At 38.2% G+C, this 24,627-nt stretch overlaps 1 protein-coding gene across 1 annotated transcript in view; it reads left to right on the forward strand.

Annotated features, from left to right (window-relative positions):
- abcb7 (ATP-binding cassette, sub-family B (MDR/TAP), member 7) overlaps positions 1-24,303 on the forward strand; it is a 49,303-nt gene extending 25,000 nt beyond the window's left edge. Inside the window, exons 7-16 of the mRNA XM_067997188.1 lie at positions 912-1,000; positions 1,114-1,201; positions 2,540-2,714; positions 4,709-4,866; positions 5,134-5,297; positions 6,341-6,470; positions 8,718-8,889; positions 17,475-17,578; positions 17,881-17,988; positions 19,478-24,303. Coding sequence (XP_067853289.1) covers positions 912-1,000; positions 1,114-1,201; positions 2,540-2,714; positions 4,709-4,866; positions 5,134-5,297; positions 6,341-6,470; positions 8,718-8,889; positions 17,475-17,578; positions 17,881-17,988; positions 19,478-19,693 — 1,404 coding nt within the window. The 3' untranslated portion in view covers positions 19,694-24,303. The remainder of the gene's footprint in view (positions 1-911; positions 1,001-1,113; positions 1,202-2,539; positions 2,715-4,708; positions 4,867-5,133; positions 5,298-6,340; positions 6,471-8,717; positions 8,890-17,474; positions 17,579-17,880; positions 17,989-19,477) is intronic.
- The last annotated feature ends 324 nt before the right edge of the window (positions 24,304-24,627 follow it).

The raw sequence follows: 24,627 nt of genomic DNA on the forward strand, positions 1-24,627 counted from the left end.
CATCACATAGCGAATTCGGGCTTGAACCTTCATTCTCCCAATCCACAGTATACCAATGCCCTTACACCACTGTTTGTTTCTGTTAACAAATGCAGTACAATATATGGGAAATTAGTCAGTGATTAAGGAAACTTGAACGTGATTACTTTTATGGTGCGGAAGGCAGCTTTCTTAAAAGATGTACAAGTGAGCTAATTTTTAAAATATGATACAAAGTATTTTGTATTAAGAGGTAAAGCACTGCCCTCACAACCAGTAAGTTATCAGTTACTGTCCCACTGATAGAGGTCACTCTTTGCTTCTTAACTAGACCACTGTGAGGCAGCAAAATTCTCAATTTCAGGGAAGGCGGATTAAACTGAAAGGAAAGATTAGTACTGGGGTAACTCAAACTTGAGGTTGGTCGACATGTTTACTTGATGTTAGCCAATCCATCCGTAACATGCAACTAAATTTTAATTTATAATTATGCTGTCTTTGAACTATTGTGTAGTCAATAACAATTTGTATTAATTGTCTTGAAAGGAAGAAAGATCTTACATTTATATAACACCGTATCGCACTCTTGGGAGGTCGCAAAGTGCTTTTTTCAGCCAATGGATTGAATTATACTAGGTTTTTTTTAAAAAAAGCTAGACATGCAAATTACTGACTGTGTTGCTCTCACTCCCTCATTAATATTGAAATATAATAACCAGGGCCTAGTACCCTAAGAGTTCATTCATAAACACAGTGGACCCATTCAAGGTTAATGTCGAAATACATAATTCATGTTCACATATTTAAATCTGCACTTGCCCAAAGTTGATTTTTTTTAATCATAAATGCAGCATATGGCTGACATTTTTGACTACTGCAGATACTAAATTCTGAGCTGGAAAGTTTTCACTTCTAATATTTCTTTCTTACAGTATTACAAATGTGGTGGACAGTACGCATTAATAACCCTGGGAACTTTGGCTGCGTACTCAGCTTTTACTATTGGCATCACACAATGGAGGTACTGTATAAATGTGAAATTGGTTGAGACTGAATGATTTCACAGTTTTCTTCATACACATCGGTGTCTTTATGTGGCGACTTTACAATGTCAATGTAATTTCTCATTTGTAGGACTCGATTCAGAATCGAAATGAACAAAGCTGATAATGATGCAGGCAATGCTGCAATAGACTCACTCCTCAATTATGAGACTGTGAAGGTAAAGTGCGCTGAATTCTGTGTTTATTAGATTTTAGACAGTCTTGTATCAAAAGCAACATTTTTTTAAAGTTTTAAAAGTATGCAATTTAGATTGTTACTCCATGTTCCTCCCCTCTTTTCAAATGACAGTTCTCAATACTGTAGAATGTTATGAAATAATTGACACCATTTCCTCTAGCATAAGCTACACTACACAATGTGTTTTGCATTTCATTTTGTTCCCATATGTACTGAGTTATTTAGATTATGTATTTCAAAGTTTATGATCTTTTAATATCTATTTTGGACAGTCTAACAGTGTTGAGACAATCTAGTTGTGATAAGTGTGGTTGTCAAAGTTGCTTCAGAATCAGTGGTTGGGATGCAAAAGCTACTTGAATGGGTGAATTTGGCAATTTCATTATTTTTAGTTCATTGCCAGGCTGATGGATGGAAATGCTGGCCTTGCTGCAAGATACATTTGGCAAAATGTTGGTATAGCATTGGTAGAGACCTGTGTCTTAGACTGTTAAACCCTCTTCTGAACAAGGTTCATTGGTAGAAATGTAGTAGGACTTCTACACCACACTGAAAACGTCTCTATTTTAGAGGTGACAATGCACCCCCTGGTAGGGAAGCTAAAAGGGCACTGTCCTACACCTCCTTGGGAGCCAGTTACTTTGTTCAGGCCTGTGACTAATTGTCTGTCTACACTTTCAGATGGCAAATGGTGTATGGTGGGGCACATAATAAACATGAGTGAAAGGTTCCTCAGTGATTTAACTGGTTAAGTTAGTGACAGACTAGGGAATTCCTAGGTTTGGCCCCAAGGTTTGGCCCCAAGTCAGTTAGTTGATCTCAGATGAAGCACTGGCAGGTGGGGAACAATTGCCCTTGGTGCCCATAGGTTGGGGGAAGAGAAAATCAACCAGGGTTCCTGCTCCTGATTGTAATCCAGTGAACTCTGTTGAAGGCGGGCATTGCATGACAACAAAATTGGTCTTGGCTGTGATGCCCCCTGTGGTTAAATAGCCTGCCAACGTACACATGAAAAATGGCCACTTTGGAGAGCTAACACAAGCTGTCTGGCATCAATGGAAACATACCCTGGCAAGGAGCCAATGCCTTCAGGAGAAGAACAGAGCAGAAAATTGTGGAAAAGGTGGTAATAATTTGAGTGTATAGCACTGGAAAGAGGCATTACATTCTGAAGAAAATCCTCCATATAGTTACACTTCATAAATGTATGTGCTTTGTAATAAGTATCTTGTTTGCTCTAAATTTAAAGTAAATTTTTATTACTCAAAACCAGTTCTCAATTGGTGAAAGAATACCATAGTTTAAATTCCTATTACAGTATTTCAACAATGAGAAGTATGAAGCAGAGAGATATGATGGGTACTTGAAGACTTATGAAGATGCGTCTCTGAAGACTACCACGAGCCTTGCAGTACTGAACTTTGGTCAGAATCTTATCTTTAGCCTTGGTCTGACGGGGATCATGTTACTTGCAAGTCAAGGAATCCTGGCAGGTACTGCAGTTAAACTGGCAAATATGTTCAAAGCTTTATAGCCTCTGCTTTTGGGTGGGGTATCATTTCATGTAAAGTTCTTCACCTCCTGCTATCAATTTATATATTTTTTTGAGTAGTTTTCCTACTTTCTGCTATAAGCTACAACTTATATAACTCATTGACAGCCTGCTGGAAAACCCACCGTGTTGGGTCTCAGGTGAGGGCTGCCCAACACCCATGCCGTAGCTCTGACTGACTGGCTTTCTTAGGAGTACAGATGTGCATTAAAGGCCTGGAAGGATACCGTTCTGTGCTTCTCTGGGAATAGTGACTCACTGACAGAATTGGTGTGCATGCCAATAGAGTGGTTGACCTCCAGGCTTAAGACCCAATGTGGCAGGTCATGAGTATCCAGCAGGCTGCTGGCAAGTGAGGCAATTCTAGTGCTCCTAACAAGCGCAAGAATAATTTATTTATTCCATTAATCATATGGGGTAAGTTATTTAGGAATACTTTGACCGTGCTTCCCTTCTCCCCTCCTACCATTCCCTTTATCAATTCTGGAAAATAGAATTAATTGAATAATACATTTCTAGATGTACTGTATTTCATTTTATCAGCCGCCAATCCAGAAGAAAAGTCCTCAGATTATTTGCTGTATCAGCAGGAATGAACCTGCAGTTGATCTGAAAATGTAGTGAACTCTTACCTAGTAAATGGACATAACATCAGGGATTTGGCTTGCAATGCAGAAATTCCTGATGTAAGCATGTCTCTTTACTCGTACCCAATATGTGACAGGTTCATTTCAATAACAAGAGTTTGAAAAATGATGGTGTCGAATTTTTTGTAAAAGATTGCAGTGTTCGAGTGTAATCATTCACCTTGTCCTCCTTCACAAAATGACAATGTCCCTTTTTAACTGATCCAAATAAAGTGGAGAAAAAAATGGTATAATCTAATATTGATGTGCTTCAAAGCGCCAAATTTCTAAACAATCATATAGTTAAAACATTAGCTGTTACAGTTTAGCCAAACACACAAAATGGTGTCGCATTTCGAATTAGAGATCTGACCACTGCTTTTGTCGTCTTTTACTGTTTTGCCACCTCCATACTTGTATCCTTTAGTAAGGATGGTCCAGAAGCAGTCACTGACTCTCCAAAGCCTTTCTACCACCTATAAGGCACAAGTCAGGAGTGTGATGGAATGCATTCCATTCGCCTGGATGGGTGATGCTGCAACAATACTTGAGAAGCTCAACACCATCCAGGATGCAGCAGTACGCTTAATCGGCAACTGATCCACCACCTTAAACACTGGAGTACCGTGGCTGCAGTGTGTACTATCCACAGGATGCACTGCAGCAACTCACCAAGGATCTTCGGCAGCACCTTGAAGGACAAGGGCGGCAGGTGCATGGGAACACCATCACCTCCAAGTCACACACCATTCTGATTTGGATATATATTGCTGTTCCTTCATTGTTGCTGGGTCAAAATCCTGGAACTCCCTACCTAACAGCAGTGTGGGAGCACCGTCACACACAGACCACATGCCATGTTCAAGAAGGCCCACCACCATCTTCTCGAGCAACTAGGGATGGGCAATACATGCCAGAATGCCAGCGACGCCCATGTCCCAAGAATTAATTTTTAAGAACTGCTAAAGCTGCATTTTGTGTTAGAGGCATAGTTTTGCATGGGATGCTTGTTTGTTTTTTGCCTTTCCCATTCATCCTCCTCCTGCCCAGATCGAGGGCCACACTAGTAAGCAAGGTGCTCATTTTAGCAGGCTAGCTAAGAATTAACAAAACAGTAATTGATGAATTCAGATTAATAGACTCCCATTAAGTTAAACATTTAGTTAAACTCATCACCTTAAACTGGATAATGCAAACATTGTTCCTAAATTTTAAAAGATAATTTTCAAACATTTTGTTTGTCTTGCTCAAAGTTGAAATGAACTTAAATCTATATAGGAATTTATTGTAACATCCCATTCTTTTGTAGGTACACTAACAGTAGGAGACCTGGTGATGGTAAATGGGCTACTTTTCCAATTGTCTCTTCCCTTAAATTTTCTGGGCACCGTATATAGAGAGACACGGCAGGCGCTAATAGACATGAACACTTTGTTTACCTTGCTAAGCGTTGACACAAAGATTAAGGTAAGGTGGTACAGTTCTGAAAGTCAGTGATGTAGGACTCCCAATAAGTTCTGGGTTGTTAGCCATAAATTACTATATATATGTAGCAATATAGTATAAGTTGAAAATCTTTCTATTAAAAGCTGTTTCAAATGTCCAAACCAGTCCTAAGTCATTCATTTCTGGGTGGAAAACCTGATGAGTCATCATATTATGACTTTTTTTTTAAAAAACTGAGTGTGGCTCCCAGCTCAGTAATGTAACTTGCTGTTTTTTGGGCTTTTTTAGGATAAGGAAATGGCTCCAGTACTTCAGGTTACTCCTGAGAAATCTACAATCACTTTTGACAATGTTTACTTTGAATATATTCCTGGTCAAAAAGTCCTTGATGGAGTATCATTTGAAATTCCTGCTGGGAAGAAAGTGGCAATTGTAGGTGGTAGTGGTTCAGGGTAGGTGGTTGTTTACACTTGTAGTCTTATTTAGATTTGTTTTTGACATTTTTTCCACTTTATTCCTCCTCAGTCTCTTGCGCATTTGCATATTGTCTCACTTGTTCTCTTTCTCTATCTTGCTTTCTTTTTCTCTCTCTCACCTATGAGCAGGCGTCACCGAATAGCGATCAGTAATGGGATCCCTCGTTGACTTCTTTTTAGCCCAGGGACCTGCTCTGCCCCGCTGATATTTGATTCAATATTGATGAGAAACTGAACCTAGGACTTTTCTAGTCAGTGATGTTCCCTGGACAATGCCATTTTCTGTTCCTTTTTTACCTTATTTTAAAATTAGCTTTTCAGAATCTAATGTTCCTGTTTTGGTTATTCATCTATCAGTAGTTAACCGCTCCAACATGTTTAATTTAAATAAAGTCCTGGTCTTAAGATCCCTCCACAGGCTTTAATCAATTGACTCTGGTCTTTTGTGCATTGCCCCTTTCCTTTGCTCCTCCATTGGTGTCAGAACCTACACACTCTCTCATTCTCACTTAAACTCTTCTATCTCTCCACTACTTTCAAAAGCCTTCTCAAAGCTTATCTTTTTGACTAAACTCATCCAAAATGGTGGGCTTGATGGGGATCAAACTGCTCCTGAATCTCTTATTTCAGGTAAAGGTCATTCAAAAGCTTGAAGGTTCCAGTCTGATCATTATCAAGCTATTATAGTGAAGTTCAATGCTACCTATCTCTATCTTGTATCATTATATAGAAGTAGCAGTGGTACTGATCTTAAAGCTAAGGTTGGAATTTTTTTTTCTTTTTGATAAAAGTAAATCTGAAACAGAATTTCCTAATACAATTATTTATATATGTACAGTTATCATCCAAACGTGCAAATAATAATTACGGCAAAGCATGTTAATGAGGTTTATAGTTCTATAAGTCATGGAAAAGAATCTCTTACTAATAACCATTGTTACTATTGTAGATCCATTCATGTTTCTACAAAGGCGTGTAAATGTCTTAAATAATTGTGCAAATTTTTTCTTATGGTTTAGGAAAAGCACAATAGTGAGGTTGCTGTTCCGCTTCTATGAACCTCAGAAAGGAAGCATTTATGTGGCTGGTCAGAATATTAAAGACATCAGTTTGGAAAGCTTGCGGAAAACCATTGGCGTTGTACCACAGGTAAAGATAATTATAAGTGTTCTAATGTCCTCTCAAAATGCATTAGGTGTCTTTAACGTTTCTGTTTAAGCAGCCGCAATATGTAGCTTCAAAGTGAAGGAACGTCTGAATCTATGTAGATTTGATATCTATAGACTTTGGGGGGGGGGGAATGCAAACTGACATATGGTAATAACTCACAGGACAATTGTCATTCTCAAAATGAGTAAGTAGCATGAAATTCATTGCCGTAGGAAAATTGTCAGCCCAATTTCAAATTGTTAAATGCTTTTGGTAGCACTGCAATGGTTTGAATTATTCTTGCTTTGGGCAATCTTAACTTCTGAAAGTGGGAGCCCAACTTGAAGCTGACTGCAATGACAGATGGTAGACTGTTGTTTTTCTGATTTGGAATAATTTAACTGCATAAATACATTAGCTATGATTAGCTGTTTTTGTGGAATTCGCCTTGCATGCTAATCTCCTGAGGATTCAAAAATGTGTAAACTGTATGTAACAACTCTTTATGATGTAGATTTAGTACATCTTTGAGTTATGAAATAGATTGAAGTCTTGGGCAGTCCACTAGATGGAGTGTTTAAATGCTGCAGGCTTCGTACAGAAGCTGCACTGCTGGAGAATGCACAGGTGAGAACAGGATTAAGCTTGGTTGTGATGTCCACTATGGTCAAATATCCTACTACAACTCATTGTTTATGTTCACACATTAAGAATGGCCACTTGGCTGTACAGAAGGGTCGCTGAAGTCTGTGGAACCATGCCTCGAGAAAGCATTTTCAGGGGAAGAAATAGAAGGGACTAAAATTGATTACAATTATAATGAGCTATAATAACCACCCAAAAAAACACACTTGAATACACCACCATCTCTTGCATATTGCTGCTCTCACAAGTTACATAAACTCTCTGAAGAACAAGCTTTTGTACAGCTTACAAAGTGAGTTTTAAATTTGAGTCCAAGTTACCTATTTCAGAACTTTATTTGGTAAAATGTTTTTAAAACTAAAGCAAGATAGATGTACATAATGTATACTGCATACAGGATATGCTATTCTTACTCAGTAAGCATCCTGGAACTATTGCAGGAGCAAGCCCAGACTGCCGTTAACGGGAATCATTTTGGACGTGTCCTGTTCAATGTATTTCATGTCTTTATGCCTGATGGTAGCCATAGAGTCCTGCATTTAGACGACAAAGTGCTTCCTTGGACTTCATCAGGGATTCTTTGTATAACTGCTATGCAACACACACAAACAGAAGAAGCACATTTGAAATCTGTTAGATATAACGTGTATCTAACAGCTAGATGCAGCCAAATAATACACAAGTTGCATTGGTCATAAGCTATGAATTTGGGTGTGTGTTGGATGCATATTGCATGTGTTTAGTTTATATTATGGATATAACCAAATGACAAATTTTAGTAACGTCAGTAAATGGAAATAAACGATAATGCATCAGTTGTCATAATAGAGATGACATTATCTAAAATGAGTGAAAAATAGTTATTTCTCTCATTGTGCCTGAGAGTACAGAGACCATTTTGATTTGGTAGTCTCCTATTAGTCATTGGCTGTATGGTGGCTAAGGAACTATTTGTTTAGTGTGGGTTTTCTGTAGTAAATAGATGAAAGGGTAATGACTGATAGAGATTAAATATTCTGTGAGGCTTTTTTGTCCATTTTATGGTACATGATTTTCATTAATTTTTGTTCATATGCTTAATATATAAAAATGCACAAGACTATTTAGCAGTGACTGAAATTTAGCACCGTACTAGATTTAGTTTTCATCAAGTGAAAACTCTTATGTAACTGTCCCCTTTGTTGTCTTTATGCTTACAGGGAGTCAAACTGGCATTTTAAAATATTGTTTACTTTTTGCTTTTACAATTAACTCGTCTGTTTGCCACAGCCTGAATCTTCTTTGTGTGTCTGCCTGACACTATCCCTGGATAATGCAGCAGAGACTATACCGAATGAGTAAAGAAGTTCAAATGTCTTTGTCATACATCAATTTCTATTCCAAGAAATGGTGAATCTGTATGCATAATTTTTAACATGTATCCTTGAAGATCAGGCAAGGAATACTTCCTGAATAACGGTGAAGCATTCGAGATTAATATGGGTATGAATGTGGAAGAAGTATTTTAATTTAAGGTTATGCTTGTAATATAAATGTGTTTAACTATCATTCAGTATTTTTGTACATTTAAAGTTGGAATTGCTTTTTTTCCTTGATTTCTAGGATGCTGTCCTTTTCCACAACACCATCTTCTATAATCTCCGCTATGGGAACATTAATGCAACGGAAGAAGAAATATACAATGTCGCTAGGCTTGCTGGCCTTCACAACTCCATTCTCCGAATGCCAAATGGTTATAACTCTCAGGTTGGTGAACGTGGACTGAAGCTTTCAGGTGAGTTAAAGGAAGACCAGAGATTGTGATTGGAGTGCACAGCCAAGAGCACCAGTTAAAATGCTGGGTTAATGTTTGTAATAGTGGATTGATGTCTTGCTGAATATGCTTTCTAAGCTTTTGTCTTCAGCCAGGCCACTAGGTGGGGCTCCCTACCAGTGAGATTGTCTGACTTACATACATGGAAATATTACTACTTTTGACTGACCATTTAATCATTGGGAGCCAAGTTATTCTAGCTTCCATTGGACTTAGCAAGTGGAGATGAATAGGTAAAGTAGGAAACATAGTGTGTCAGCAGTAGGATTGGATACCAAGAGTTAAGTCGTATCGAACTTTTCTATCATTGTGTCGAAATGAACATGTCTGCAGCCATGGCAGCGTGCAGCATAGATTGGTTGCTGCCAGTTGTGAATCACACTTTGAGGCTACTGTTTTCTGATCAGTAGTGCAACTGAACCCTCAGCAATTTTTAAATCCACTTTGGCTGCACACTTGAGGATAGCTCCCCGAGGTCTAGCATCACTGCACTCTAGAGTCCGATTGCGACCCCACCTCAGAGTTAAGCTGCCACTTTTGCTTCCCTGAATCAGGAATGGCTTTGCATAATACATTAGCTTAGACAAACTCTGCTAGTAGAATCGGCCTTGCCTGCTAATCATTTGAGGATTTAAAAACTGCACCCAAAAGAGATCTCTGCAACATTTTTGTCTAGATGTTCCATCAGATGAAAAATGCTCTCACAAAGGGTTTTTTTAGGCTTGATATTGTTTGTAGTGTTTAACAGGTATAGAATTCTTAAATTTACTGATCAAATATGGTTTGCACTGTACATTTTTGGAAGCTGTCATTATTGTCTAACTGGAGACAGCTGTTTTCCCCTCTTTCTCCCCGCCCCCCCCCCCCCATTTCCAGTACACTGTTTTTCTTCTATTTTCTACCCATTCCACCCCCATCCCCCCCCTCCCGGTACAAGTAATGTTAGGTGACTAGCAAAATACAGATTTTTAAGCTTAACATTCAAAAAAAACTTGACTATAGAAAATGTTAGTTAACTCATTCAATCCATTAAATCTGAAAATGTTTGTCTTATAAATACATTTATATGTGTTCATGTTGGGGAGGAGGAGACAATTTTGTTTTGCTTGTTTTCCTATTTCAGCAAAATTTAAGATTTTATGCATTAATTTTATATAAACTAATTTCAATAATTGTGCATTTGATAAACTTGCAGTAACTACACAATTATTAATCCTTTAATGTGGATATCTTTGTGCATTGATTACATATAGTATATTGGTGTCTGCTGTTGCAAGTGAAAATGATTCCCACTAACATTACAGTGTACATTTTAAAAGGGAAAAAATAGATTTCAGGGGCTTAATCTTGTTTTGGGATATAGTTGGGTCATTATTTCTATACCCCTGCTGCTGCAAAGCTTGTTCATGCAATTCCCACATTGATCCTCAGTGGCTAAGAAATGTAGTCCAATTGGATACATGTGTTTCTAATCTGTCAAAGCAGACAACTTGTTTCTTCACGCTGACTATTTTGAACTGCTCCATACTCTCCTATTCAAACATGTGCAAGTAATCCTGTCACCAGCAATAAATTTATATGTTGCACTTATCTGCCCTGATAAGTGAAACTTATCCTGCCCTGCAAAAGCACTTCTCTTATCCACAACCAGTGTCAATTCCAAATGTTTTGGATAAGTTTCTGGATCCAAACAATCCTGACTTCAGAATGGAGACACTAAAAGGCCAGGAAAGTAATGGAAATGGTGGTGGGACAATCTAATGTGGGAGAGGAGGAAGGGTAGCACATTTTTCTATTAAATTGAATTAAACAGGTTCGTTAACTGTGCCGATGTAAAATGTAGTTCAGTGGACTTTACCAAAATACTTCTTAAATGACCAGTACTCAGTCCTGTAATAAGCATTTTCAAATAAGCTCAGTGAAGATGTGAACACAAGATGCTGACTCCATTCATTTTTCATTTTATTATTTTAAATCTTCTCCACTTAGGTTTTTTGGCCTAATCAGTACTATCGTTAGTACAATTTTTTAATGAACACTTAATTAAAAGAAAGCATGGAATGTGCAGTTCCACATGCATTATCACACTGCAAAATGTAGCATGACGCAAGATCATTTACTTTTTAAAAATCATTGACTATTGTAACTATATTATTGTCTTTTTATGTATCTATTTACACAATTAACTATTGCATCTATTGTATCTGATGGTGTGGGAAAGTATTGCACTTCAAAATATCAGAAGAAATATCTATCCGACATCAGAGTACAGCATATGCAAAATGTCTCGCATTTGCAAAGTTTTCATTAACCAGCTCAAATATATTCATAAATCAACAAATCACTATTTTACCTTAGAAATACAGACTATAACTTTCCTTTACTCATATCTGACAATTTGGAGCCCAAGTCCATTTCCAGAGCTTGTAGTTTTTACTTGGATTTTCCTGCTGATATTTCCTGGGCTCAGCATGCTAGACTGCAGCCGAAGACAATTAGGAGATGACTTTTATGTCTGGAAAAATCTCCTTTCCACTATTGAAATAAATAAATCCTGATAATCATCTCAGAACCACTGCATGTTGGCTCCCACCTTGATGCGTAACTTGAACTTTAACAATGATAAAACATAAAAACTGAATACATTTTAATGGTGCTTGTGAGAGCCATACAGATATGTTGGAAGATTTACAGAAGGAGAAAAGCAGTGATCAGTGATGGGAAAAGTGTGAGAATGTTAGACGGAGATAAACAATGGAAAGAAGCATGACAGTCACACCAAGAGAAGAGTGGAACAGAAAGGCAGAGAAGGGAACACACACAATCAGTGTGGGAAGGGAAGAAACAGCTCAGGAAACAAAGACATGCATTTATAGAGCTCCTGATCACATTAAATACATTAAAGTGCTTCACACAGTGAATAACTTTTGAAGGACAGTATCTTATTATGTAGGCAAACATGGCAGTCATTCTGTGCTGACACTGCTGCTCAAACGGTAGTTAAATCAATAACCTATTCAATAAAATCAATTAAATTAAATCAATAACTTATTCTAGTTATATCAATTTGAGGGATCAGTATTGGTTAGAATACCAATAGAAGTCTCTGATCATCTACAGGAGTCTCCCTGAACCACCAGAGTAGGCAGATGCAACCTCAGTTTGTTGTCGTCTCTGAAAGATAGCAGCTCTGACAATCCAACATCCCCTGAGAATTGCAGTGGAATATCAGCCTAAATTATGTGCTCAAGGAAGAGAAAGGCATTGTTTCCCATAAGTAGTACTCGGATATCAACTATTATATTTCCTGTTAACACCATTTCCTCATATAAGCAGACTGTGTCTCTTAAAAACTGGAACCTTTAGTCATTTACTTTCTGCTACACTGATCTAGCATAGCCCCAATCTAACAATTGACCGCAATCATGGTACATTGCTTGCTGGAGCACAGATTGGACGTAAAGCACAAAGTCTATCAAATTGGAAGGTAGTAAATATTCACCATGCTAGAGCGCACTCTATAGGCTAAATTACTGTTTACAAATGAAAATGATTCACCGCAGCAAAATCATAGGTGATTTACTAAACAACGCAATACTTGTATAAATGAACTGGAACCAGTCCAGAAGGGGTTAATCTATCCATTTGTTAGGTTTACTGTGGTTAACCTCAAAACAGTGCAGAAAATGCAACTTTTAATGTAGGGGATGGCATCAAACAGAAATTAGAGATGTATGTAACAAGGGTACTACAGTAATCATGGGTGACTTTAATCCACATATAGACTGGCCAAACCAAATTAGCAATAATACTGTGGAGGATGAATTCCTGGAATGTGTACGAAATGTTTTTTTTAGTCCAGTATGTTTTTGAGCCAACCAGGGTACAGGCTATCCTAGATTGGGTATTGTGCAATGAGAAGGGGTTAATTAATAATCTTGTTGTGCAGGGTCCTTTAGGGAAGAGTGACCATAACATGATAGAATTCTTCATTAAGATGGAAAGTGAAGTAGTCCAATCCGAAACTCGGGTCCTAAATCAAAACAGAGGAAACTATGAGGAGTGAGTTGGCTATGATAGATTGGGAAGCTTCATTAAAAGGCATGACGGTGGATAGGCAATGACTAACATTTAAGGAACGAATGCATGAATTGCAACAATTATACGTTCCTTTCTGGTGCAAAAACACAAAAGGAAAAGTGGCCCAATCATTGCTAACAAAAGAAATTAAGGATAGTATTAGATTCCTGTAAAGTTGCCAGAAAAAGTAGCAAGCCTGAGGATTGGGAGCAGTTTAGAATTCAGCAAAAAAGGACCAAGAAATTGATTTAAGAGGGGAAAAAATAGAGTATGAGAGTAAACTTGCAAGGAACATAGAAGTAGACTGTAGAAGCTTCTACAAGTATGTAAAAAGAAAAAGATTAGTGAAGACAAATGTAGGCCCCTTACAGTCAGAAACTGGAGAATTTATGATGGGGAACAAGGAAATGGCAAAGCAATTAAACAAATACTTTGGTTCTGTCTGCACGGAAGAGGACACAAATAACTTCCCAGAAATGCCAGGGAACCAAGGGACAAGTGAGAAGGAGGAATTAAAGGAAATTAGTATTAGTAAAAAAAAGTGCTGGAGAAATTAACGGGACTGAAAGCCAATAAATCCCCAGGGCCTGATAATCTGCATCCCAGAGTACTAGAAGAGGTAGCCATGGAAATAGTGGATGCATTAGTTGTCATCTTCCAAAATTCTATAGATTATGGAACAGTTCCTGCAGATTGGAGGGTGGCAAATGTAACTCCACTATTTAAAAGAGGGAGAGAGAAAACAGGGAACTACAGACCAGTTAGCCCAACATCAGTAGTAGGGAAAATGCTAGAGTCTATTATAGAGGATGTGATAACAGGACGCTTAGAAAATATCAACAGGATTGGACAAAGTCCACATCAATTTATGAAAGGGAAATCATGTTTGACAAACCTACTGGAGTTTTTTGAGGATGTAACTGGTAGAATAGATAAGGGAGAACCAGTGGATGTGGTTTATTTGGATTTTCAGAAGGCCTTTGATAAAGCCCCACACAAGAGGTTAGTGTGCAAAATTAAAGCATATGGAATTGGTGGTAATATACTGGCATGGGTTGAAAATTGGTTAACAGACAGGAAACAGAGAGTAGGAATAAATGGGTCTTTTGCGGGGTGACAGGCAGTGACTAGTAGGGTACCACAGGGATCAGTGCTTAGGCCCCAGCTATTCACAATATATATCAATGTTTTGGATGAGGGTACCAAATGTAATATTTCCAAGTTTACTGACGACACAAAACTAGGTGGGATCGTGAGTTGTGAGGAGGATGCAAAGAGGCTTCAAGGCAATTTAGACAAGTTGAGTGAGTGGGCAAATACATGGCCGATGCAGTATAATGTTGATAAATGTGAAGTTATCCACTTCGGAAGGAAAAACAAAAAGGCAGAGTATTATTTAAATGGTGATAGATTGGGAAATGTTGATGTATAAAGGGACTTGGGTATCCTTGTACACCAGTCTCTGAAAGCAAACATGCAGGTGCAGCAAGCAGCTAGGAAGGCAAATGGTATGTTGGCCTTCATTGCAAGAGGATTTGAGTACAGGAGCAAGGATGTCTTACTGCAATTATACAGGGCCTTGGTGAGACCACGCCTAGAGTATTGAGTGCAGATTTGATCTCCTTACCTAAGAAAGGATATACTTGCTATAGAGGGAATGCAGCGAAGGTTCACCAGACTGATTCCTGGGATGGCAGGACTGTCGTATGAGGAGAGATTGGGTCGACTCGGCTTGTATTCACTTGAGTTTAGAAGAATGAGAGGGGATCTCATTGAAACATATAAAATTCTGACAGGGCTAGACAGACTGGATGCAGGGAGGATGTTTCACTGTGGTAGGGGGGGTCCAGAACGAGGGCTCAGGATTTGGGGTAGGACTGAGATGAGAAGAAATTTCTTCACTCAGAGGGTAGTGAACCTGTGGAATTCTCTACCACAGAAGGCTGTGGAGGCCAAGTCACTGAATATATTTAAGAAGGAGCTAGATAGATTTCTAGACACAAAAGGCATCAAGGAGAGAGCGGGAATACAGTATTGAGATAGAGGATCAGCCACTCCTATTTTCTGTGTTTCTATGTTTAGCTTTTCTTAATCTCTTGGAATAGATCAGTTTCTTCAGATGAGTCTTTTCAAGTTCTTTGGTATTCTGAATGTAGTCTTAAGGTGAATTTTTTTCTAGGTATGATTCATGTGGAATATGTGACCTCCAAAAGCCAATAAAGTTCATTGTGCCTCACCAGATATTGGACCCTAATATAAAACTAAAAATTAGCAGCCAGAACATGAAACATGTATCCCTCCAATCTCCCTTGGTAAAAAGCAATGGAATGTGGCCTATTTCCTCTCCTGGAACATTCCACATTTCTGTAGGACAGCCTTGTTACTTGACAACAATAGGAAATAGTGTTTTTTTTATTTGTTCATGGGATGTGAGTGTCGCTGGCAGGGCTAGCATTTATTGCCCATCCCTAATTGCCCTTGAGAAGGTGGTGGTGAGCCACCTTGGTATGCTGAATTCTGCTCATGTTAATATTTTAATCACTCAGTCCACCCATGTCCCCCCCCCCCCCCCCCACCAACCACAGAAGAGAAACCTTTATTTGCTCGTTAGCCATAAATAACAGTCTAGTTCTTGAAGATGGTGTATCTCTATTCCGTCATTTTATACTTGGTGAAGGAGCACTTTCAGTTTCAGACTCTAGCTATTTACACCATAAAGCCTACCAGGCCAAAAATTCTATTTTTGTCAGTGTTATACAATGTAATGCTCTTTTGTAAAACAGTATATGCTCCTAATTCCCTTCCCACTCCAATCTCTGTGAGCATTTAAAAAGGGAGATAGAACCACTCCCTGGAACTATAGCTTAATGTCGGTGGTAGTAAAGATAATGGAATCCTTACTCAAAGATGTAATAGAAAAACATCTAGAAACTGAAAATACTATGAAGAATAGTCAGCACAGATTTCAAAAGGGAAGGTCACTCTCTTGACCAACCTTATTGAATTCTTTGAAGAAGTAACAGAAAAGGTGGACAAGGGTAATGCAGTAGATGTAATATTTTTGGATTTTCAAAAGGCCTTCAGTAAGGTACCGCATGGTAGACTCATGACTAAGGTCAGAGCATGTGGAGTCAGGGGACAAGTAGCAGAACAAATAGCAAGCTGGCTACAAAACAGAAGACAAAGTAGGGGTTAAAGGTAGTTACTCAGACTGGCAAAAGGTGGGAAGTGGTGTTCCACAAGGATCCGTGCTGGGACCAATGTTGTTCACTATTTACATAAACGATTTGGACTCTGGATCTTAAGTGCAATTTCAAAATTTGCGGATGACACCAAATTGGGGGATATAGTTAATAGAGGAGGACTGCAACCAAATACAGGAAGGCATTAATAAACTTGCAGAATGGGCAAATTAATTTCAATATAGATAAGTGTGAGGTATTATATTTTGGCAGGAAGAATAAGGGGGCCACATAGTGCTTGGTTAATAGTCTAAATGGGATAGAGGAGCAGAAAGATCTGAAAATAGAGATATTCAGCAAAAAGCAAACCAAGCACTGGGATTCATTTCTAGAGGGATAGAATTAAGAAGCAGAGTTAAATTTATATAGAACCTTGGTTAGATCACACTTGGAATACTGTGCACAGTTCTGGTCTCTATTATAAAAAAGGATATAGAGGCACTGGCGAAGGTACAAAAAAGATTTACTAGGATGACACCAGAACTGAGAGGTTATACCTATCAGGAAAGATTGAGCAGGCTGGGGCTCTTTTCTCTGGAAAAGAGAAGACTCAGGGGTGACCGGATAGAGGTCTTTAAGATTATGAAGGGTTTGATAGGGTAGACGTGGAGAAGATGTTTCCACTTGTGGGGGAGACCAGAACTAGGGTCCGTAAATATAAAATAGTCACTAATAAATCCAATAGGGAATTCAGGAGAAACATCTTTAACCAGAGAGTGGTTAGAATGTGGAACTTGCTACCACAAGGAGTAGTTGAGGCGACTAGCATAGATGCATTTAAAGGGAAGTTAGATAAGCACGAGGGAAAAAGAATAGAAGGGTACGCTGATGGGGTTAGATGAGGGAGGGAGGGAGGGGGCTTGTGTGGAGCATAAACACCGGCATAGACCTGATGGGCCGAATGGCCCGAATGTAATGACAGGATCCCCTAATGTAGCATAAAACCACACTGATTGTAACTGATACCAATGGTAAATTATTGTTTTGTAAAACTTGCAAAGGCTACAGTTTGCAGTTTAACCTTCACATTAAAATGTGGCATTATATGAAACCAACGAGGAATATGATGAAATTACATAGTCTTTTAACTTTTATTTTCTAAAGTCATTTTTTTTTCTTTTTGCTTCAACCTTAAGGCTAGTGTTTGTGGAAGAACTGAACCATTTTAAATGGACCCTTTGTCATTCATAGCCTGAGGTGAACTTAAACTGATGTTTCTTTCAGGAGGAGAAAAGCAGAGAGTTGCAATTGCTAGGACAATTCTGAAAAACCCTCATATTATCTTGTATGATGAAGCTACATCATCTTTGGATTCCATCACTGAAGAGGTATGTTTTTGATGTTTCTGGTCAAATATCACACTCCCAAAAAAAGCAGAACAACCTCTCTTATGGTCACTGCTGCCCAATTATAACTCGTTTCTGTTGCACACCATGTGAATCACACGTCTTTTTGTAAATCAAGGTAATTCAATTTTGAGAGTAAAATGGCAATTCTTAGATTCATTTATAAATAAATAATTTAAACTCCTTAGTTCCAGTGCAGATTTATAGGTTATGTAGTTTAGAGTTTTTGGTATCCAACTGTCTTTGCAACAATGAGGGAATCAATTCTACTCTGCTCTCCACAGAATATTCTCAGTGCAATGAGGGACTTGGTGCACCGTCGTACATCTGTGTTTATCGCTCATAGGCTCACTACAATTGTTGATGCAGATGAAATTCTGGTTCTGGATAAGGTAGGGAAGCTATAATTCCATCTTCTGCCATTTTAGAATATTTGTATAACTAGAGTACCCCAGAGCAGTGTTGCTCACAAATGTTTTGAAGAGGGCCACAATCCCAAGCAGTATTTTGCTCAAAGACTATCCTCAGTAATGCTACACAGAGGATAGTCTTTGAGCAAAATACTGCTTGGGATTGCAGTTGGGACTGTACTTGCAGTTCTTGTGTTAAGCTCCTGATTTCAAAATTATTGCTAGGCAGCTTGAGTGAAAGCCTGGCACTACTCAGGTAGGGGAAACAAAACAACTACAGGACCGACATACAGCTCCATTAAAACTATTGATCTTGTAATTATAATAGAGCCCTTAACACCTGTTTAATGGATGCTTGGATAGTTTTGCTTCCTTTGCTCTTTCTCACTATGAATTCCAACTCTGGTGACAGCTTGCAGACTGTGGGATGTGAATGAGATTGCAGGACACCTGAATCTGAGGTCTGTCGAGCCATGAAGGAGGCAGGCTGTAAGTGGCCTTCTGTGTCCGCAACATGAGTACCATTGCCCTAGTGTTCACAAAATGGTGCAATGGTTCAAGAAGGTGGCTCACCACCACCTTCTCAAGGGCAATTAGAGATGGGCAATAAATGCTGGTCTTGCCAGCGACGCCTGCATCCCATGAACGAATAAAAAGAAAAAGAAAGTATGACACTCATCGCCTTGTTAACTGACATGAACTTGAGTCCCAGGGCTTTTGCTATTGGAATCTGGCTGTACCTGCGTGCTCAGTTTTTAGCCAAGCCAATAGATTGACCACTGTAGTGGATGTATTTAGGGCATATTCATTTAACTTTGGTGCTGCATAGCACAATAATATGGCATTATATCATGAGTAGAGAGAAGAGTAAAAGATTAGATAGTTTGTCTTGCTCACCTGTGCCACCTGCAATCTGATCATGGTTCAATCTTAATGACAGTGTGGAGAGGTTTTACATGGTTGTGAGCAGCAGCCTGCAAAAGGAAAAATTAAGAATGGGTTCTTGTTTTTTAAAAAGTATATATTTCTGGATAAGAAAAAGGTAGTCTAGCAAAGAATTCATAGAGAAGTGAGCTCTTATTAAAAGGTTACCAAGCTTCACTACCATGAATAGTTTGATAACCTGTCAATCCACCATCTCTGTATTCATCAGAAGTGGATGTTGCTCATGGATGGAGCTTCCACATGATGGTTTACTGACATTCTAATACAACCTCTATTACATTGCCTAACTCTTTGTATATTAGTTACCAACTTCAAACAAGGAAATTAGCAGTTCAAACCTGCTTACAATATAGTCACATTTTGCTTTATACTTATTCAAACCAGAATATAGATTTAATGGAGGAATTTCATTTAAAACTATATACATACAGTGGATCTTTAATCACATCTGACTAGAAGTTTTCTTCTTTATCTAAAATCAAATACAATACCGCCAGTGTTTTTCTGACTTTGTAATTCACTACAGGGTAAGGTAGCAGAACGTGGAACCCATTTCACTCTCCTGAACAATACCAACAGTCTTTACTCTGAACTGTGGCACACACAAAATAGTAGAGTGTTCAACAAAAGTTCCTACAGTCAAGAAGTAGAGAGAGAAGTGTCTTCTAAGGAAGAGGAAAGAAGAAAACTATCAGAAGAGATTCTGAACAGTGTGAAAGGTTGTGGAAATTGCTCTTGTTAAAACTTTTAATTTTATACTGGACATTAAACTATGCTGGCACTTTGCACTGGAAGCGTTATTAGGTACTGATGTATAAGTAGACCATTTTGAACAGCAAAGCTGATGAAACTACTCTTTTTAGTGAAGGATTTTATTTTTGTAACAAAATGGTCAAAAATATTTTTGACTGGTAACCCTGTTAATATGTTGACAGGCCTTTCATGGAACAGCAAATCAAAAAAACTGGTTTAAAAATAGATCAAGTGTATGATTCCATTGAGTAGCGTCCATGCATTTTTCTAAATATAAACTTGAAGCAGTTGTGCATTACAGTTGAGTTAGTGCATTACTGGTGAATTACTGCAATGTAGTGGTTAACCAATACTGTATCAGTATTAGCACGGACCAAGTATCGGAATAGTCACGAGAAGCTAAACCAGTGCTTGCTTTTTCCATGATTGAGTATGTTGTGGACTGAAGTAGGATTATTATAATCCTTACTTGGATAGGTTCAGTAAATACTGAGAGCTGGTATCTGAATTCAAGACCATAGTACCTATTGTGACTGCTTCTAATTGGGACAATGTTTGGTATACCAGAATGCACAATGGGATTAGCTTGGGAATGAGGCAATGCTGAACATATGCCTTCACAAACAACATTTGCCAGTAATGTGCACTTTTTAAACTTTGTTTACTGCCTTTTTATAATACCTTGAACAACTTAACTGAGGCTTGCTAATTTCTTAGTTACCAATTTGAGAAAGCATGCCCATGTTTTAATGAAAGATCATCTGTATTAAAAAGGCTGTAAAAGAATGTGTTTTTTTCTTGGGTTATCTCTTCAACTGTATTGCCGAGATTTATTTGCCACCCTGTTCATTAAACATCCATACTTCTGCATAAATCTGTTTTCAGTCATCCAGCTCTGCTTTCCATTCTCCTTCACATTAAATCCCTATGTCACTTTTAATTGGGAGAGAAGGCAGCACTGCTCTGGTAAGATACGCATAAAAGGATGAGTTTACTGTCCTTTGAGATTTTTTCCTTCCCCCATTTTTGTACAACCCCGCACAAGGCTTTTTGTCAGTTTTACCCCAGATGAACCTGCCAGAGATCAGGAACTCGGCATGTGAACAATCTTTAACTCTGTCTGGAGGTTTAGCACTCCGTAACACAGCACACCGTGGCACTAATCTCTGTACAAGGCAATTTATCAATTACCTTTAAAATTATGGTCACAAGGAAAAATGAACACATTGTGATCATCAGTGGTCTGATATACGTGGATTCATTTTGCAGTCTTGAATTAAATTGCCTTTGGAGAAGTTTGAGTATACGAACAACTCACTGTATTAATCTGTAGGAATTCAAACTGAGCAACCAGTTCTGAAATTACTGTGTCGAGGTTTTTCATATTTCTATTTCCACAACAGGGTGTTGTACAATCTTTTTATTGTTCTCCCTGTAATTGAGTCATATTGTGTTTTTAACTTATTGTAATAGATGCAAACTAAATGACCCAGTTAATCTGGCAATATGGTCCCCAGGCATCTAGGAATATTAAGTTGTGTGCACATGTTTTTTTTTGTTTTTCCTTTTTCAACACCGCGATCAAATGTTGGCTCAAAATAGCTTTTTTTTTTGTATAAAATGTTTTTGATTTGTGCCTTTGCCATCACCCCATGTTTGTGTATTGTAAAGTATGTTGCTGCATTATTTTATCCAGATCATTGCTTGGATCATTGTACTATAGTAACTTGCATCTCTGAACATTGTACTTCTGAATGGAGGAGTGAGTGTACTGAGCCAAACCAGACCAAGATAAAGCTTGGGATTGCTGTTTGTAGGGGATAGTCATTAAATTCTGCAGACTGCCATATATCTGGATGAGGTGCTGATAAACCAGTGTTTGCATTATCCTAGTTCTGCTCATGTTTGCCAATATAAATAATAGTTGAGAACAGCCAATTGATCACCGTAAATCCCAAGCCATTCCAGGAAATGTAAACATGACTGATATGTGGTATTTCTTCTCTGACTCAATATTCAACAATTTGTGCTAATGTAGAAAATTTGCTGCAACAAAACTTTCCACTTTATTTGAAACAGCATTTTGTTCCAAAAATCTATCTTAAAATAAAAATGAAAATATAGTACAGTAGGAAAAATGTTTTAAGTTTTGTGTGCATCCAAATGTTACCCAAAGCATCTTTTCTTATTGTGGTCTAGTGGTGTAAATAAGTAGGAAAGTGTAAGGTCACCTATATTGCAGAGGATACCCACAAGAACACGCTACTATACAGCGGCCTTGTAATTCCACTCAGCCACCTTTCTTTATAATGGGAAGTGTTTAAAATAAATGGCTGATAAAGGCATTTTATATAAATACAGTAAGCATTGAGACAATATTTGAAGAGTGGAATTTCAAGTCTGTTTTTGATTTTAAAATTAACTAGTTAGAGCTGTTTGTTGCTAAACAATGTTTTATGCTCATTTTTAAACCACTGCTTCATTATGAAATTGATGGCATGGACTCCACCACTCCCTCCATATTACTTGTACTCTGTCTGGAGGTTTAGCACTCCGTAACACAGCACGCTGTGGCACTAATCTCTGTACAAGGCAATTTATCAATTACCTTTAAAATTATGGTCACAAGGAAAAATCAACACATTGTGGGACTCCACCACTCCCTCCATATTACTTGTACTCTTCTCACATTTTAAAACAAAGGGTTAACAACTGCAAAAATGGGCTGTGGTACAAGATTTTTGCAAGAGCTGTAAGATTTCCGAGTGCATAACTGTCTTCTTCATTCATTTGTCTTTGTTTATGACTGACTTTTGTTCAGCAAAAAAAATTATATTGGTTCTCCTTGCGGTCTACTATCAGCAACTGTGCTTATACAAATGCTGAGATTAATGGATCTCCACAACATCTGTCACAATGTAAATTTACTTGACCTTTCAGCCGTGTGTTTTTTCCCAAAATGGCAAAACTGACTGAACCTATAATTTGACATAAAGTGCTCTGGGTACAGTCAGCAACATAAGGCTCTTAATTGACACACAATCATGCAAATCAGAAAACTGGTTATTGTGGTAACGCCAGAATTGACGTAAAACAGTAGTATTTTTAAATCCTCGCTTTATTTTTAGAACACTTATGCGGACTTACACCTGTAATATTTTTATTTCCACCCTTACGAGGTCACGTTTACAATCCATTAATCTTTTCTAAGCTAATTTTAAACATTTAGAATAATAGCATAGGTACCTCTGGTTTGAAACCAAATACCTTATTGAGGTTTATGTAAATACGCAGTTTAGTTCCACTTGTGAGACTAACTTGCTCTTGACTTTCACCTGTGAACTATTTGAGTCCCTCACTTGTGGAAAATAAGAACGTAATAGGAGCAGGGATAGTCCATAAGGCCCCTTAAGCCTGTTCTGCCATTCAATAAGATCATGGCTGATCTTTGACCTCAACTCCACTTTCCTGCCCTATCCCCGTATTCCTTGATTCCCTTGGAGTCCAAAAATCTATCTCTCTCAGCCCTTGAACGTACTGAGCATCCACAGCCCTCTGGGCTAGAGAATTCCAAAAATTCACAACCCTCTGAGTGAAGAAATTCCTCCTCATCTCAGTCTTAAATGGCTGACCCCTTATCCTGAGACTGTGCCCCCCCCCCCCAGTTCTAGACTCTCCAGCCAAGGGAAACAACCTCTCAGCATCTACCCTGTTAAGCCCCCTCAGAATCGCGTATGTTTCAATGAGATCACCTCTCATTCTTCTAAACTCCTGAGAGCATAGGCCCATTCTACTCGATCTCTCATCCCAGGAATCAATCTAGTGAACCTTCGTTGCACTGCCCCTAAGGCAAGTATATCCTTCCTTAGATAAGGCGACCAAAACTGTACACAGTACTCCAGGTGTGGTCTCACCAAAGCCCTGTACAATTGTAGTAAGACTTCCTCACTCTTGTACTCCAACCCCCTTGCAATAAAAGCCAACATGCCATTTGCCTTCCTAATTGCTTGTTGTACCTGCATGCTAACTTTGTGTTTCTTGAACGAGGACACCCAGATCTCTCTGAACACCAACATTTAATAGTTTCTCACCATTTAAAAAAAAATTCTGTTTTTAGACTAAACACCAATCCTGTAGACCAACATTAAATAATTCTATTTCTCACTACATATAGTAGTGGATCGTGTATGCGCAGGTTAATTTAAAGCTGGTGCATGTATACAGAAACTACATTTGTCCTTTAAATTCAAACTTGACCGGATGTATAAATCTTTAAATATATATTTATGTTTATAAGATGTGCTTATATGAAGTGTAAAGCCAATGACAGAAAACTCTGGTAATTGGATAAATACTATTTAATACAAATGTATTTGTTTCTAATGCACACTAAACTAAAATCTTTTGCTGAAAGTGGTGAAATGTTTGACGTTCTTGTGTACCATTCAAAGATTTACCCACTATATTCTCAGTCAAAGCCTGAATGGTGGTTATGGTTTCACAAGTAACCAGTTGGGTTGTCAAAGTACATTTTATCTGTAAAATTGGAATATGTATTCATAGAATTGGTCAGTCCAAATAAAATCTTGTTTCATTCGTTTTGTTTTTGATTTGACTGAAATATTTATGCGTTTACTGTGTCTGGTACCCCACTAGCCTTACAACTGTTACCTCCTTTACAACAGAGGGGCACTACTGAGTTTGCTAAAGGATACTTAAAAGTTGATTTTCATTGGTTCATGATGAAATGTTCTCAACTTCCCTGAGGTCAGATTGTGCAAAGAAGAAATTCCTCATTTATAAGTCCGTGAAGCAGCAGTAATACCGTATGATTAACATAAGTGATAACTCAGTTTAATAAAAGTGAACATTTTCAAATTACTAACAGTCTTTACAAACAGAATAATTCATGGAGTATGTCAG

Source organism: Heptranchias perlo, chromosome 15 (genome assembly GCF_035084215.1).
Source record: "Heptranchias perlo isolate sHepPer1 chromosome 15, sHepPer1.hap1, whole genome shotgun sequence".
Lineage (NCBI taxonomy): Eukaryota > Metazoa > Chordata > Chondrichthyes > Hexanchiformes > Hexanchidae > Heptranchias > Heptranchias perlo.